The sequence below is a fragment of the Crocodylus siamensis genome, chromosome 2 (genome assembly GCF_052110815.1).
Source record: "Crocodylus siamensis isolate JL-2025a chromosome 2, ASM5211081v1, whole genome shotgun sequence".
NCBI lineage: Eukaryota > Metazoa > Chordata > Crocodylia > Crocodylidae > Crocodylus > Crocodylus siamensis.
This window is the reverse complement of record NC_143396.1, coordinates 127,558,034-127,572,513: the sequence shown is the minus strand read 5'-3', so window position 1 is coordinate 127,572,513 and position 14,480 is coordinate 127,558,034. Positions and strand designations below refer to the sequence as shown.

Below are 14,480 nucleotides of genomic sequence, written 5' to 3'. Positions count from 1 at the left end.
GATTTCCCTAGGGTGAGCTGCTTTTAAAAACAGAGGTGAGGAGAAGCCGACTCTACAAAACACATGAAGGGGACACGTCAATCTGCAGCCCATACAACTGAAACACTTGTTAAAGAAACCACTGCCAGAACAGGCAGGCGTGATTCAGGCCTCATGGCCATATGCGGCGATTACTGAGCCAGCAGAAATAAAAGGACGGGTTTGTTTGCTTTACACAGAGCTTTGTTTTATTTGAGCTACTAGGCAATTGTCACACACACTGGTCAAGGACCTGAGTGGACAAAGAACAAAGAGATAATGAATGCCAAGTAGTAAGTTTTAGCTGCCCATAGTAGGAAGTCTTTAGCATTTGCGCTCTTTCCAGCCAAGTCTGACACGCATGAGTAACGCTCAAAAAATCCAAGAGGCAAACAATGATAGGGGCTATTTATCTTTTTATTATAAATTTAGTATGAACGACCAATGGAAAAAGTCACAATGGAGTACCAAGAACATTTATCAAAATTTTAGCAGCATTTAAACAGTACTAGGTTCCCTACTTCTTCCAAACACTGCCTCCCCCTGTGAGGACAGGTAATCTAACCCAACTGACATTTCGGTGCTGTGCAGGGGACGGAGCTAGCCATCTTCCATGCTGTCCTCTGAGCTGCTATGAACATCCTGACCTGAAGAGTGGCAACCAGAGAACTTCTGTTCTTATAGGGCCAGACTCATCTCCTCAAGCCCTAGCAAACAGCACCTCGCAGAACATGGGACTAGTTGTGGAGTAGAATGCTACTCAGTGGGAGGATCCAGCCCCATAATATCCGTTTTAATCCATAAAGGCTGAGTGTGCCAGCCTCATTTGGGCTTTAATCAGTGCATTCACACATCCACATCCCATTTTTCTCTATTACTGTCTAGCAACCAAATATGTGCCAGGCCTGTCCATGGCCTAAGATTTTCCCTAAGCTTCTATACATTCCTTTAGGATATGTGCCTTGTAATCACCAACCATACAGTCCCACCCATTTACCTGAGATTGTGTGGTTGAGACTTTCCAGGAAAAAGAGAAGATAGTTCTGGCCCAGTCATGCTATCATTGAAATTGATAGCACAACTACCAAGAGCAGGCCTGGGCTCACGTAGATTTATAGGGGCAGGGCAAGATGGAAGGTGAATATTTAGAGCATTTCATATTCAACACAGAAGGTGAAGTGAGTTAACTAGAATCGGATGTGAACAGTAGTGTTGTTATGCCTACATAATAACAAGAACAGGTAGAACTAATACTTTTTTTCTTTTGCTAGCTACAGTAAGACATGAACAGTACTATTCCAGCTTTGCTGGTGATAGATTAGTGAAAGCAATCTTAAATTAGAAGTGGGAAAACACAACACACACACGCACACACGTGTAGACAACAACATAATACTGGCAAGCTATTCCCCTGCTTCTTTGGTACTTTCTAAACTTTCTTATCCAAAATATATAAGGGAAATGCACCATTAAAAAGTTACTGTTTGTAAGTATTTACAAAAAGCCATTACAGTATGATACACACACACAAAAAAAATCAAGATATGATATGAACAAAGTTATTTTACCAAAAGCACTTATGCACATTTCATTTTGTTCCAGTATCTTAATAGCTTTAAAAAAAATGGTGTTACGCAATCCTGTACCTCGCTTTATCTTATATCAAATGGACAAGAAACATTTCCTAATCCATACTCTTCTCCAAAAGATTAAAAAAATTGTCACTGAAATGATACATTATGTACAAATCTTACTAATATTAAATTCTAGGCAATTATTTTTCACCCCACTTATAACTTAGGTATTGTTACCTACTATATGCATATATATTTCTTTAATATATAAGAAACGGCACCACGTTATATCACCATGTCACCAGTATGACACATTGCTATATACAGTAGATAAGAAGTTAGATATGGAAGATGAAATCTTGCCAACTAGTTCTTTCATGGGACAGTTTAGCAGGGAGTGCTCTTCCCCTACCAAGAGAGCTTGGGCAATTTTCCCTGGTTCCTCGAGGAAGTGGCAATTCAGACATAAGGCAGAATGCCATACATAAAGATCGCCATGATTCCAGCACTGAACAAGCCAGCGACAGGAACAGTCACGAACCAAGCCAGAAATATGTTGCGGAACAGGCGCCAGTCAACCCCCTTCTTTGAACGGATCCAGCCAACGGCCACCACTGATCCAACCTTAAGAAGTTTGAGAAGAAGGTTAGAGAGAGACACGGGATTGGCATCGAAAAGTCTATCATGTTTCTATAACCAAATCAATGCTGATCAGCTGATACCCAGTAACATAAGAACACAAACTTTAACAATAGTGCAGGCTTCAACTAAGACTGCTGTTTTGTAACAGAAGATTGGGATTTAGCGCTTGCTGGCTGCTGAAAAGCAGATTTTCATACGTCTTCTGCAGGATGCATCAAGAGCCACTTTAGCTTATGGATTATGGGGCCACTCAGATATCAGTTTCTCTCTGCCTTCTTAGCCCCCAACTTTGCCATGCACAACGGAATGTAAATAACTTCAGTAGGACTTGTGGGGGATCTCGGTAAGGCGAGTGTCTCAGTTCATGAGCTTTCTGGGGCAAGGATTAAGGCTTCCTTAGTTTGACAAGCACCTGGCATGTTTTATGTGCTACTGCTGTCTAAATAATAAAGGTCACAGTAAGTTTTGCTACTTTTCCTTATATAAAAAGGGACGGAGGAGCTCTCGTTCTAAACCTTGCATACATGCAACTGCTAGAACGTAAAGGCTGCTGTAGGTTCCCAAGCAGCAGCTCCCTCTCCCCTACTGAAACTGATACAAGTGCACATTTGACCATGCCACAAGACTAATAGCCCTTGTCATAAATGTTTAAACCAGCTTGATGTTGTGAAGAGTTCAGTCCATATGGACGCCCAGGGAAAATCAAGGGGGGTAGGAATTGGATAAAGCAGAGAAATACCCCTTTGGAGGAAGTTATCAGTCAGGTCTGGTAGACTGGCCTTTTCTGTTTATGTTCTATTCTACAGGGGATCCATGTTAAAGATGTTATGCTTGCTTCAGGAAAGCACAAGACTACCTGTGAGCAGGGCAAGAGGGTGTTGCCTCTGGAAGTTCAGTCAGATTATAGATCAAAAGAGATCAATAGCTGGAATGTAACATCTAAGGTCCAAAAAGGACTCCAGTTGGGGCTGCAGCCTTTTGAGGACATAACACTTTTATTCCTAGCTTAATTAATCACTCTTAATTTCTATTTTCAGTTCCTAGATTCTAATGCATAAATATATGCATCTAATTAACACTTGGCAAGAAAGACTAATGACAATTAAGCTAGTGATCTGGCTTTCTTTTACTGAATTTTCAAATAAAAGAATTCGCCAGCTGTTAAACCTGTCTGAAATGCTTCCCTAAACTTCCCTTCCTACCTACCTGCCCACTCCCCTCTTCTGAGTTTTTTCCTGCTTGTGGTCTTACATTTGAATTTAAGACTCTGTCCAGGCTAGAAGACTATCTTTGAAATGGAGAGCTAGTGAAACAGTGATACCAGAGGCTCAGAGGGTAACGGCAAGTGGTTGAAGGCAGGAAAGGGATATTTAATGCACTTCTTTTGTTAACATCTAATTTAAATGATTCACAGTTACTTTGGAACAATGTCCTTTGTCATGGAGTTCTTCTAAAGGTCTTCAACAGAACCAGGGAAACATACATTTTTTACTTATGATGTTTCCAAGGTTAAAAAATACCCGCTAAAGACGTTTTAAAGAGGTACCAACCCAATTCTTTTCAGGTCATATCCTATCATATCAAATGAAAAAAACACCTGAAAGACATTCCAAACAGGTAAATTAACCAAAACTAACTTTAATACACTTGTGTGTGATGGAAGGTATTGGATGACTCATGTATTGCAAAAATGAAGTAAGAACTGTATCTTAGAAGTTTTCTTTTTTAGTTATACAAGTCATTTTAGAAAGTTTACTTGCCAAAAGGAGAAGTCATGAGACTGTCTAGAAATATTGAATGTTTGAAGATTTATTTTCTGTAGTGGAGTAAATGGATGCATTTAAAAATGGAAAAAAACTGAGGCTGACTAAGAGGACGAAGTGCCAGGGGGAGGAGGGGTGGGGGGAAGACCAGAGAAAGGGCTATTTTTAAAGGCATTTAAAGCTAAATAATGAAACATGGGAAAAACCTGCTAAGGATCTAACAGAGTTCTTCTAACTCTGTGGATTCCATAGTGACAAAGCTGATGCTTAGCTTTATCCAGCACCAGGAGAGAGGGTAGCTGTCTGAATCACATGGACAGAAAGCTAAAGAACAAAGGTGAGTAAGCCTGCAAGGTCAACTCTTATTCACTATGGCTTTGTGGCTGTAAAGGTCCCACTTCAAGTTTCACTGACACTATAATGAACCTTTCCATTGATTTCAGTAGGAGAGGGACAGGATAGATCTGGCCCTAAAATGGCTGCTTAACCCGGGTCAAAGACAATAGAATGACCCAAAATAATCTTGTAAAACAAAAAGCTTCTATTGGTTTAAACCATGTTGGTGCCAACGGGTAGAACACAGTGTTTTAGAAAAGGAACTGTCTCTATAGGAATAAACTAAAGGAAGATTTTGCTTAAAAAGATCATTGGGTTATAACATCTGATCCAAGAGAGAAATTTAATAGATATAACCTTTAATCTGAATAAACACATAAATAACCACCATGTTAATCCTGGATTAACAAGTAAAGTATTGTGGATTTCTATGGATTGTTTGTGCCAGGTGAGAAAAGGTGCTTTTTGAATAACTCAGAAATCCTTATCCCAAGGAAACATCATGATTTGCATGGCTCCTCCACAAACTAGGTCTGTGACATTCTGCAGATTTGCAGGGTCTGCTCATTTTTCCATTCTGTTGTGTAAAGCTGAAGTTTGCTATCTAAGCAAAAGGTGCTTTAAGGGTGCTTTCTCCCTGGAATTTTAAAAGGTATCAGCAATGACAGCATTGGTAAATCCAGTTCTAAACAATAAAGTTAGTTATTAATGATTTTGATGAATTAAAGGTTAGGAAAGCAGTTAGAAACATCAAAGGAGAACACTAAAAATTTATCAAATCTCAAATGACATCTATCTTCAGATTGGGTTTAAACTAGTGCAGTTTGCCTTCATATGTTCTGCTTAACTCCCAAAGTACAGAAGTACTTTTGCAACTTCTATCCCATGCCACAACAATGCCTACTAGAATATATACTTCTATACTGAGAAGTCTTAACTCCTATTTTCCATCTTTTTTGGTGAATACACAAATTCAGTCTACCTGTTGCATGTCATCCAGGTTATTTAAAACCCCTCATGTAGAATGACTATTAGACAAAGTATCCATTCATACAAGGAAGTCTGTGGAAAGAAAGCTTGGGTGGGTATTTACAGCATGCCAGCTACTCTACACTAGCTCTCCACATGAACCCTCTTAATGCATACTCAGTATGAGGTAGCTTACCAAATTTAGAAAGCGGGGCAAATTCACTTCCATATATGGGGCTCTGGAAGACCTTACATTAATGGGGGGATAACATGTTGATCTCATCATAAATTACAACATGCCACACATCCAGGCGGTTTACAGCACCATAAAATGGCAAACCAGTCACAAAAATGTTCTACATATAGGGTAGAACATCTTTAGGGCTCGTTTGTATGGTGCTTTAACTTAAATGTGTCCCAGAGTCAAATCTCCCAGAACCCTTGATGGATGCCAACAACCAGCTGACTGTTGGCACTGATCATGGACAATCTCAGGTCTGGAATTAAGAGTCCTGGGGGCTACCTCCTGCCCAATCAGGCTACAGGCAACTCCAAGTCCCACACTGGGACTCAGGGCTGCCCCATGCCTAAACCCAAACTCATCTGAGCAGCACGATGGGGCATGGGGCAGCCCCAGGGTCCAGGACCCCTGTCCAATTTGTGGGATTGGACACATTATTGAGATTGCAATTTTCTGTATCATCCCAAACATTGCGTGTCCTGCTGCACATATCTGGTATGGTAGGATTTTTGGGATGGGGCATAAAAGTTCTCAGATCCCAATCATGCCATTATTGTAACATCTGCCAAGGAGTCTAAGTGTACCCTTGTGCACTTGAAGTGTCCTCCCTGGGAAGTAGTGTAGAGCAGCAAATGGCCTGTACATTCACACCCAAGTTGACTGGGTACTAACATTTCTGCACAAAAAAGCCCTGAGGCTTGAGTTAAGTTCAAATCTTGACTACCACCTATAAAGGTGTTTCCAGCTGCTGTTTTGTTAGAAGTTGATGGATTTAACTTCTAACAAAAGTATTAACACTGGTATTAACACTGTATCTCCTAACATGACTTGTCATGTTGCTCACTGACTCAAATTAAAGATCAATGCCATTTGCGCTCAGTTAAACCTTATTTGTAACATGGTGCAAGTAAAATATTATAAGCCCACTCTTCTTCTACAATCTTGTCTACATTACGAAGTTTCCCCAAAAGCTCTAATCTGGTTTCAGACCACTTCAGCTGAATTAGTTTGGAAGCTGGCTGGAGTACAGTGTAGTCAAGGCTCCAGCAGTGGAAATCAAGTAAATGGCTCCTACTGTGCTCAAAAACACTTTTAGCTTGTACAAGCTTGCCTGCTCTGTGGCTCCAACCAGAGTTAAAACCAGCTGGAAGTTCTTGTTAAATCCTCCTCATGCACATCTCTGATCTCTACTCTCTCCCCGCCTCCCCCCCCAATACTTACAGTCTCCTCCCTTCAACCCAGCGGAAGGTGATACAAGCTGCAGTGCGGCTCACCCCAGGCAACCAGACTTCCTTTGTCAGGCCAAACTTCCCCTTCCTCCAGGCCGTGATCTTAAACCCCCGGGGGAAAAAGGATCCCCAAATCTATTCCCCTGCCTTTCTGGAGACTGAACATTGCCTCAAGAAAAAAAAAAAAAAAGAGGAAGCCCCAGTCCACATCAGCACATACTTGTTATCCTGAGCTGCCCCACTTCATACCTCCTGCCTGAGAGATCCTGGCAACCCCACTCCTAGGCCCGTATGACAGACTACCTCTGCTCTGCCTCCTTTGGCCCTGGCCTCCACAACTTCTGTCTCTCCTCTGTGCCACCCATTACAGTAAGGGCCAAGATGGTTCATTTGGAGGCTACCTGACTGAGCTGAGTCTTTTGCCAGTGCAGAGAGAATTGATGCTGCAGGGCAACTGGGAGGGGTTTTTTTCCCTTGTACAAATTGCATTTGAAAACAATGGTGGGGAAGAAGAACTCTTTACAAACTAGGACCCAAATGTTAAGAGCTGAAAAGTTTTCAAGGTCACACAACTGGCAGGAAGGCTGTGTTTGCTAAGTGCGTTCCTTTGCATTCCTTTGCCTGACTCCAGCAGACTGGGGGATGGAAAGGATTCACATTTCTCTTGCAGTTTATAAAGGGAGAAAAAATGGAATTAATGGAGACAAAGCCCAGCTACTCCATCCCTGTGAAAATCTGAACACTCTTTGCAGGGGATAGCATGTCCTGTACTTTCCATTGTGTCCCCTGGGAAATAAGAAATTTCCCACCAAGGGCCATCCTTGGTAGACAACCCAGTTTTTCCTTTTCATAATCAAATCCCACTTCCTAACCCATGGGAACACTGGGTGTTTATACACGTGCTCTGGGAGTGGGGGAGGGAGGCACTTTAATTAAGAGTGGCTCTGAGAGCTGCTCTAATTAAAGCACCTGGAGCATCTTGTGTATCAGCATCCTCATGCTGAAAAATGGCAGCAATGCTTTAACTACAGGTGGTGGAATGAGCACACCTGCCACTATTTTTCAGCATTGGGTTGCTAATACAGGAGACACTGGAGTGCAGCAATTACCATGCTCCAGTAGACTTGATTAATTGAGTCTGCTCCGATGTGCTGTAATTACAGTGTTGGAGTAGCCTTGCTACTCATGTATAGGCGCCCACCCAGAAACCCCTCTTCTCCCTTAGTCCTCAATTCATGTTGCTGTGACTTAGTTGATTGACATCTCTTCTACCAAACATGATCCCTAAAATAACATATTTTGCTTCTTTCGCATACCAGCAGTGTGAAAAAGCTGAGCCTGATGCATTGTACTTCCTGACACTATAGGCTAATGACTTCATCTATTTGCTTTCTGGAAGCAAACCTGTATTTCAGTCCCAGTGGCATGTGACTTAATGCTTGGTGTTTGCACAGATCTTTGACAATGTAGCAGCACATAAGTGCTAATAAAATATTTTCAGATTAATCATTTTTCCTATTAAAAAAGGTTTACAAAGTATCTTAGGGTACAGACACACAAACACACTATACTGAGTTAAAAGGAGGAGAGAAACGTACTACATGCCAGTTGCCCTGTGGTAACTGTTTCATAAGCCTTCATGGTAAGTGAAACTATTCTGGACAATACAGAGCTAAATTACAGGTACTATGATTTAGCATCCACTAACCATAGGACAGGAACAGATTTGTAAATAAGTACATCCTTTACATTTGCTTTTAACTCAGTATAATTTCTCTGTCCAAATCTGTTACAATATTGTTTCAGCTTTCCTTGACAACTTAGGATCTTTCTATTGCTTTGCTCAAGCAGTTACAGTCCAGTGAAAGCCTGAAGGTAATCCTACAGCAAAGTAGACCTTTCTGTTAAGAAGGAAAATTGATCACTTGTACACAATAAACTAGTGGTAGTGTCCACAGATAAGAAGCAAACTTTTTGTCTTGGAAGCAGAATTTAAACAAACCAGCATTTTGTTATACAACTAGAAAAAGGAAAAAAACCCTCTCTTGTGCCATACCAAAGCTAAAGACTTAAAGTAAAGGCCTTCTTCTTTCTAAGAGTTTGTCTCAGCAGCTTTTAGCTTTTCAGGCAAGTTTCTTTTCAGATGGGAACTACAGTGGGTGCTGGGCCCGAAGCAAATTTATGCTTTTAAAATGTCTGAGCAACAAAGGTCCAGCCATTCAAAAATGCTCAGGTGTTTTTTTTAACCACTGGATTCAATGGACTGGAAGGAGAGTTAGGCCAATCCTGAGCATTCTGAAAATCACTTCATAATACCCCAAATGTGGCTAATCCTCAAAGAATTTTAAGTCAAAGAAAGAAATGGCTGAACAATAGAGTTGGTAGGATATTTTCAAATGAAATGTTTTTCCACCAGAACGGGCCAATTCAATACAATCTAAACGTTCTGCAAAAGCGTCAACTTCCTTGAGTCTTTTTTTTTGGATGGAATCTGGCCTGGTTTCTTGTGGGCTGCCTCTGAGTAAGGAGCTCCACCCAGAACTGGGCTTCTCAGCTTGATGCACGGCACCAGAGGGTCTGGCAGCCTTGAAAGCCCCAGGGTCCCTGGCTTGACCTGTGCCTTCCAGGCTCCCTGCCACACAGTGGGGAAGCTGGCAGCTCCGAGTGCCTCACAGCACTGCTGACGGAGGTGTGGGCTGCTCCAGGAACTGCGCTCTTGTTTTGAAAAGTCAAACCAAAATAGTGTTTGGAGTCCTCAAAACACGGTGTTAGAATCCTGCTCTGATACAAAACAAAGCTTTTTGAAATTTGGAATTTCCTGTGGAATGGAATATCCAAGTCCTGAGCAGCCCTGTTGAACAATGTTATTTTCCGAACATTACATGCTGTTCATACATGTCATGATCCTTTCCCTGCATTTTACCACAGCATCATCAGCCACAACCTTATCTCAGTTTGCTACACATATGGAACTCTAAAATGAAGAAGCTAAATGCAAAGATCCAAGCTAGCACAAGGCTCAGATTGAGAATTTTACTCTACAAGTGTGTTAAAAAACTGAGGTCACTACGATGTATTAACCTGACTTCATGCCATTGACTTACAGTAATAGTTGTAATATGATACATGTAAAAGTGAGCAATAAACCACAGTGGAAATGGGTCATATATTCAATACGGCCAACCTAACATTTTGGTAAGAACCTCAAATGTCCCAGCCTTTTGTGCAAATTGTCCCACTCTTAGCTGTGCATTCGTGTATTTTTTTAAATGCAGTCCTTATTTTTTTGTAATCAGTGCACCACATGATGAAGGCAAAGTGCAACGAGCATTTCTCATAATTGGTTATATTGTATCTGAGCAATTTGGTTTACTGATATGATCACTGCACACTCCAATACCTTGCAATGAGTGGAGCTTATTGGAATACCCACATTTGAGGCTACAAGTACCGTTAGCGCACACATTACTTCAATGCAAAATCCACTGTGAAGAAATAAAAAAAAGACAGATGGAAATTTTGTAGTATAGGAGTTATATGAAGGAAATCCAATGCCATGCACTTAACAAGAAAGTGAAATATGAATGATGGAAGGTGTGTCAGCATCTGAACAGGGAAGATGTCACAGATCCAGGCTCAAACAGCATCTTCAGAGGAAAGCAAAGCAGCTGTTTCTATTCCCTGGGCACTCTAGAATGGCTCAGTTTTGCTTGCAATCATTTTCTCAGAATTGTGGACCACATTTTTGTGAGGTTTTTCTTCTCTGACAGAACCTATGGAGTTTGTACTCTATAGGTTCCTATATCTCAGTTGCAACTGATTTTCGATGTGTGCATGGTGAAAACAGAATGTATTTACAGCAGACATTTCCAGTTCTGCAGTATTTTTCAGAGATCTATATATAATTTTTAGAGTATAGGTACCTTGATTATGCATCTCAACATAAACCTGTTCTACAAACAGCTGTTTCTGCCTTCCAGAAAACCATTCCAGATTTGCCCTCATTGAATCATGCTATTAGAAACTGATCTGAGCAGCAGCAGCAAAATTAAAGATGAACAGTCCAGACTGGCCTGACTGCAGTCACGTGGCAAAGGCATACCTTGCAGTGTGTAGTACTGACAGGAAGTCCAACATTTGAAGCTACCACAACTGTGAACGCCGAAGCCAACTCAATAGTGAAACCACTGCAGGAAGCATAAAAGAACACTTCACAGTCACTCTTTATATCAGGTTGGACTGACACCATGCGGTGTGCCAGAGTCTTACCCGCATCTTCTTCAATTGTTTATGTCCAACTGATTTGGTTATAGAATTATATTAAGAGAATAAGGAACTGCTGAATAATAGAAACAATGCACTCTCCATTAAGCTGGTTGCCACAGCTTGTCACTTGAGGCTGTTTTACTACTCCATGTATTCCACTGATCATGCCTAAGTAGTAATTGGGTTAAGTAGCAGCAGAGGTCTAGTATGCATTACAGCAAAAATATGAATTAAACTCATGTTTTTTAATGTTTGGAAGCATATAGGGAAAGCTATTTTAACCTTGTTGTTTCTAGGTTTAATGAGTACACCCGCATCAATTCCCATGTTAAGTACAGTACTTCATCAGCAGAATGCTCCGCTTCACTAGACCTCTACGATACAAACTCATGCTGCATTCATTACAGGGCTATTTTTTTTAGAAAGACGGAGAGGGAAATCAAACTATCTACCATTAAAATCAGATCACATGCAAACCTAATAATCTAAACAGTTAAACACACAAATGCTATGGCAACAGTTTCTCAAACTAGATCAGTGCAAGACAGGCACACAATCAAGCCAGTAACTGTACTTACCTCGAAGGTGTGATTGGTGTGAGGTCTTTACCCATCGTCTGGATTACTCTTCTTCCCCAGACCCAGAGACCCACACAGATGCCAATACCTCCATACAGCAGCAGCCAGACAGGAGTAGCAGCTTCTTGCAAGACACCTCCTTGGTCATAGATAAGCCAGAGAGCTACCAGAGGCCCAATTGCATTGCTAGAGAAAGAGAAGAATTATGGTGGGTTATTAAAAGAGGCATATCCTTTTCAACAAGTGGTGCATGTTTTGTTTGGCCTCTCTCTCCATAACTGGGTTTAGCATTAGTCTGTATCCCATGGTGAAGTGAGACTACCTTTGTAAAGAAGACTGGAATACGTGACTAAAACGGGATCAGAACCAAAGTCCTCCCTTCCCCTGCCCCAGTTGTTTCCACTTTACTACCTATCACCAAGCCAGAAACTAAGAGAAGAAATACTATTGCAAATAATTTTCTACAAGTGCTTGATCATTGATTACCTTTCATATGTCTACTTTGGAAGACATTGTTCCCACCATTGTTCTGCAAGCCATTATAGAGGATGCAACTTGACCAACAAGTGTCTCCAGACATTTCCTAACTCAAGTTTTAAATTAGATCCTTTTCCTCAAGGGTTGGGGAGGGAAGAAAATAGACTCCAACTTACAGGCCAGAAAGGACTATTCTGTTCAGCTGTTCTGACCCCTTGTATAACAAAGGTCACAGAATTTCTGTCAGCAGGTCCGGCAAAGCCACAACTGGAAGTTGAACCTTTTTCCACAGACTCTACTTGTATTCGCCTATACAGGGAGGTAGCGCATGGATATATGAGCAGAATCTAGAAGCAATAACATCCTCAGTGCTGTTTGGAATCTGCCCTTAAAGCTAGTTTAAATTGGCTCAAAGAGGATCGCAGTGTTAGTGCAGGGGTTTCCAGCTAATTCTCTGTCCGATTGCTGATATACACACAGACACCAAGAGTTGGCAACACTGGTATCCTGTTTCCTATTGCAAACCTTGCAATATTTGGCATTCTATTCTTAATTCCAGATCTTGGAGTCATGTGATTTAAATGGGAATTTCAGCTGTCACTTAAAAAAAATGGGGTTAAGCTTTGAGCTTTTTAGTTGCAAAGAAAGGCTTGAAAATGGGCAGCCCGTGAATGCTACAGATGCAAACCCCGAAAGGCAAATAAAAAGATCCCTATGTTTAATTATAAAAAGTCCTTGGGGATGGCAATAAAGGGACAGGACTGGTATCTCCCTGCACTGTGTGAAATTTGAGCTGCGTATCAATCTTTCGGAACCACCTGCAGCCGTTTGCAGTTAAACCAATGTTCAGGCACCTTGCACTCACACGGCACTGCTGCCCCAGGTTGGCCCACACCTGAACTAGGTTCAGAGAAATGATCAGGAGTGCTTTAAGGCCAACTCTGCACACACAGCCCAGATCTGAAGTCTGGAAAGATCAGCAGCAGCAAGACGTGTAATAGGGAGCACACTCCTGTGCTTGCATCTTCTTACTGTCAGCTCTGACGACAAGCTGCTGGAGGAACACAAGAAGCCTCACTGTGGGGCTGATCAAATCAGAAACACCCTGAAAAAATGTATCTGTTCTACAGGATCTGAGTCTTCCAATCAACACCTCTACCATATGGTCCATGGAGATTCCTTTCAAATGACGCAGGAGTCCGTTACAGAGCGATATGGTGAGAGTGTTTAGCAGTAAATCTGCAGTGTTTCTGTCATCACATTGGAGAAACCTGTTAGCAGGTTAAATCTGCTAGACTGGCTAAAAGTGCAACACTGGCATCATTTTATCAAATATTTAATATTAAAAGTAACTGATTAATGAACATGGGGGGCAGCCTTCACAGAAGTGGCATTCAGTAACATCACTGTTTTTTTTTAAATCAAACACACACAGAAGAAAACTGTATTCATATGGCTTAATTGGGTCAGGGTCCCTGCATCATTCCATCATTTCAGCAGCGTAAAGGCCAGTTTTTCTGAAGAGCTCAGCACCTGGCAACTCACTGAGGGGGAACGGGATTCTGAACCTTCATTAGAAAATTACACCATGCTCATTTGAATGCTTAAATCTGGCCTTAGAATCACAGATAGGTTAGGGCACTTCCTGATGCAGAGAATTGCTAAAGAAAGCTTTCTCCCACTGAGTGCTTCAACTTAGGCAAATGCGCTTTACTGCTTCTGCAGCTCCTTCCTTCATACACTTGTACTACGCCTGGCTAAACAGTACTTTCCTTACTGCAAACCATGAAAGCAGATGAGAGAGATGCCCTTCTTTGACACCAAGTTCTAATCACACCTGAGCACTCACAAAAAAAATGTCCTATGTAGTTCAAGAGGTTTAAAATCCGGTAGGAAGCTGCTCATTTTACAGACTGATAATAATGGATAGTAGGTTTCATAAAACTCCGAGTCCAAGGCTGATGGTTTCAGTTGTCCTAGGTTTGGGACTCACTATATTTAGTTTTGGCACATTACCAAAACACACAGCTGGTGCCAGGGACAGTTTTAAGGTCTCAGATATTGAGCAAGCCAGGCTGCCATGTCTAGCAGTTAATCATTTACGTTGTGTTGAAGCTTGAGTCTCACCTTCCAGTAGCAGAAAGCCCTAGTTTCTGATTCTGGGAGTTGAGGTCTTTAGCGTCTCACAGAAAGCACCTAAGCAAATGAAGTCCATCCCCCCCAACTTTAACGGGTCAAGAGAAATCCTGCTCTAAAATGGCAAAAAGAAACACCGTCCTAAATGTGCTAAGGAGCCTCAAGTGAATGCTTATGACATAGCTGAGGATAAGGAGGTCCACAGAAGCACAGGATTTGAAGTTCTGCAGTGCTGGATTGCAAGAATTATT

General features: G+C 41.5%; 1 protein-coding gene across 5 annotated transcripts in view; it reads right to left on the bottom strand.

Annotated features, from left to right (window-relative positions):
• Positions 1-295: 295 nt before the first annotated feature.
• SLC20A2 (solute carrier family 20 member 2) overlaps positions 296-14,480 on the bottom strand; it is a 76,629-nt gene continuing 62,444 nt past the window's right edge. For 3 of the 5 annotated variants that reach the window (XM_090036798.1, XM_090036797.1, XM_090036800.1), the window contains exons 9-11: positions 11,617-11,802; positions 10,875-10,959; positions 299-2,216 (exon numbers count right to left, since the gene is read on the bottom strand). In XM_090036798.1, the coding sequence (XP_089892924.1) occupies positions 2,052-2,216; positions 10,875-10,959; positions 11,617-11,802 (436 nt within the window). In that variant the 3' untranslated portion in view covers positions 299-2,051. Of the gene's footprint in view, positions 2,217-10,172; positions 10,258-10,874; positions 10,960-11,616; positions 11,803-14,480 lie in introns of all 5 variants that reach the window. The other 2 variants (XM_090036801.1, XM_090036802.1) reach the window with 2 other exon arrangements.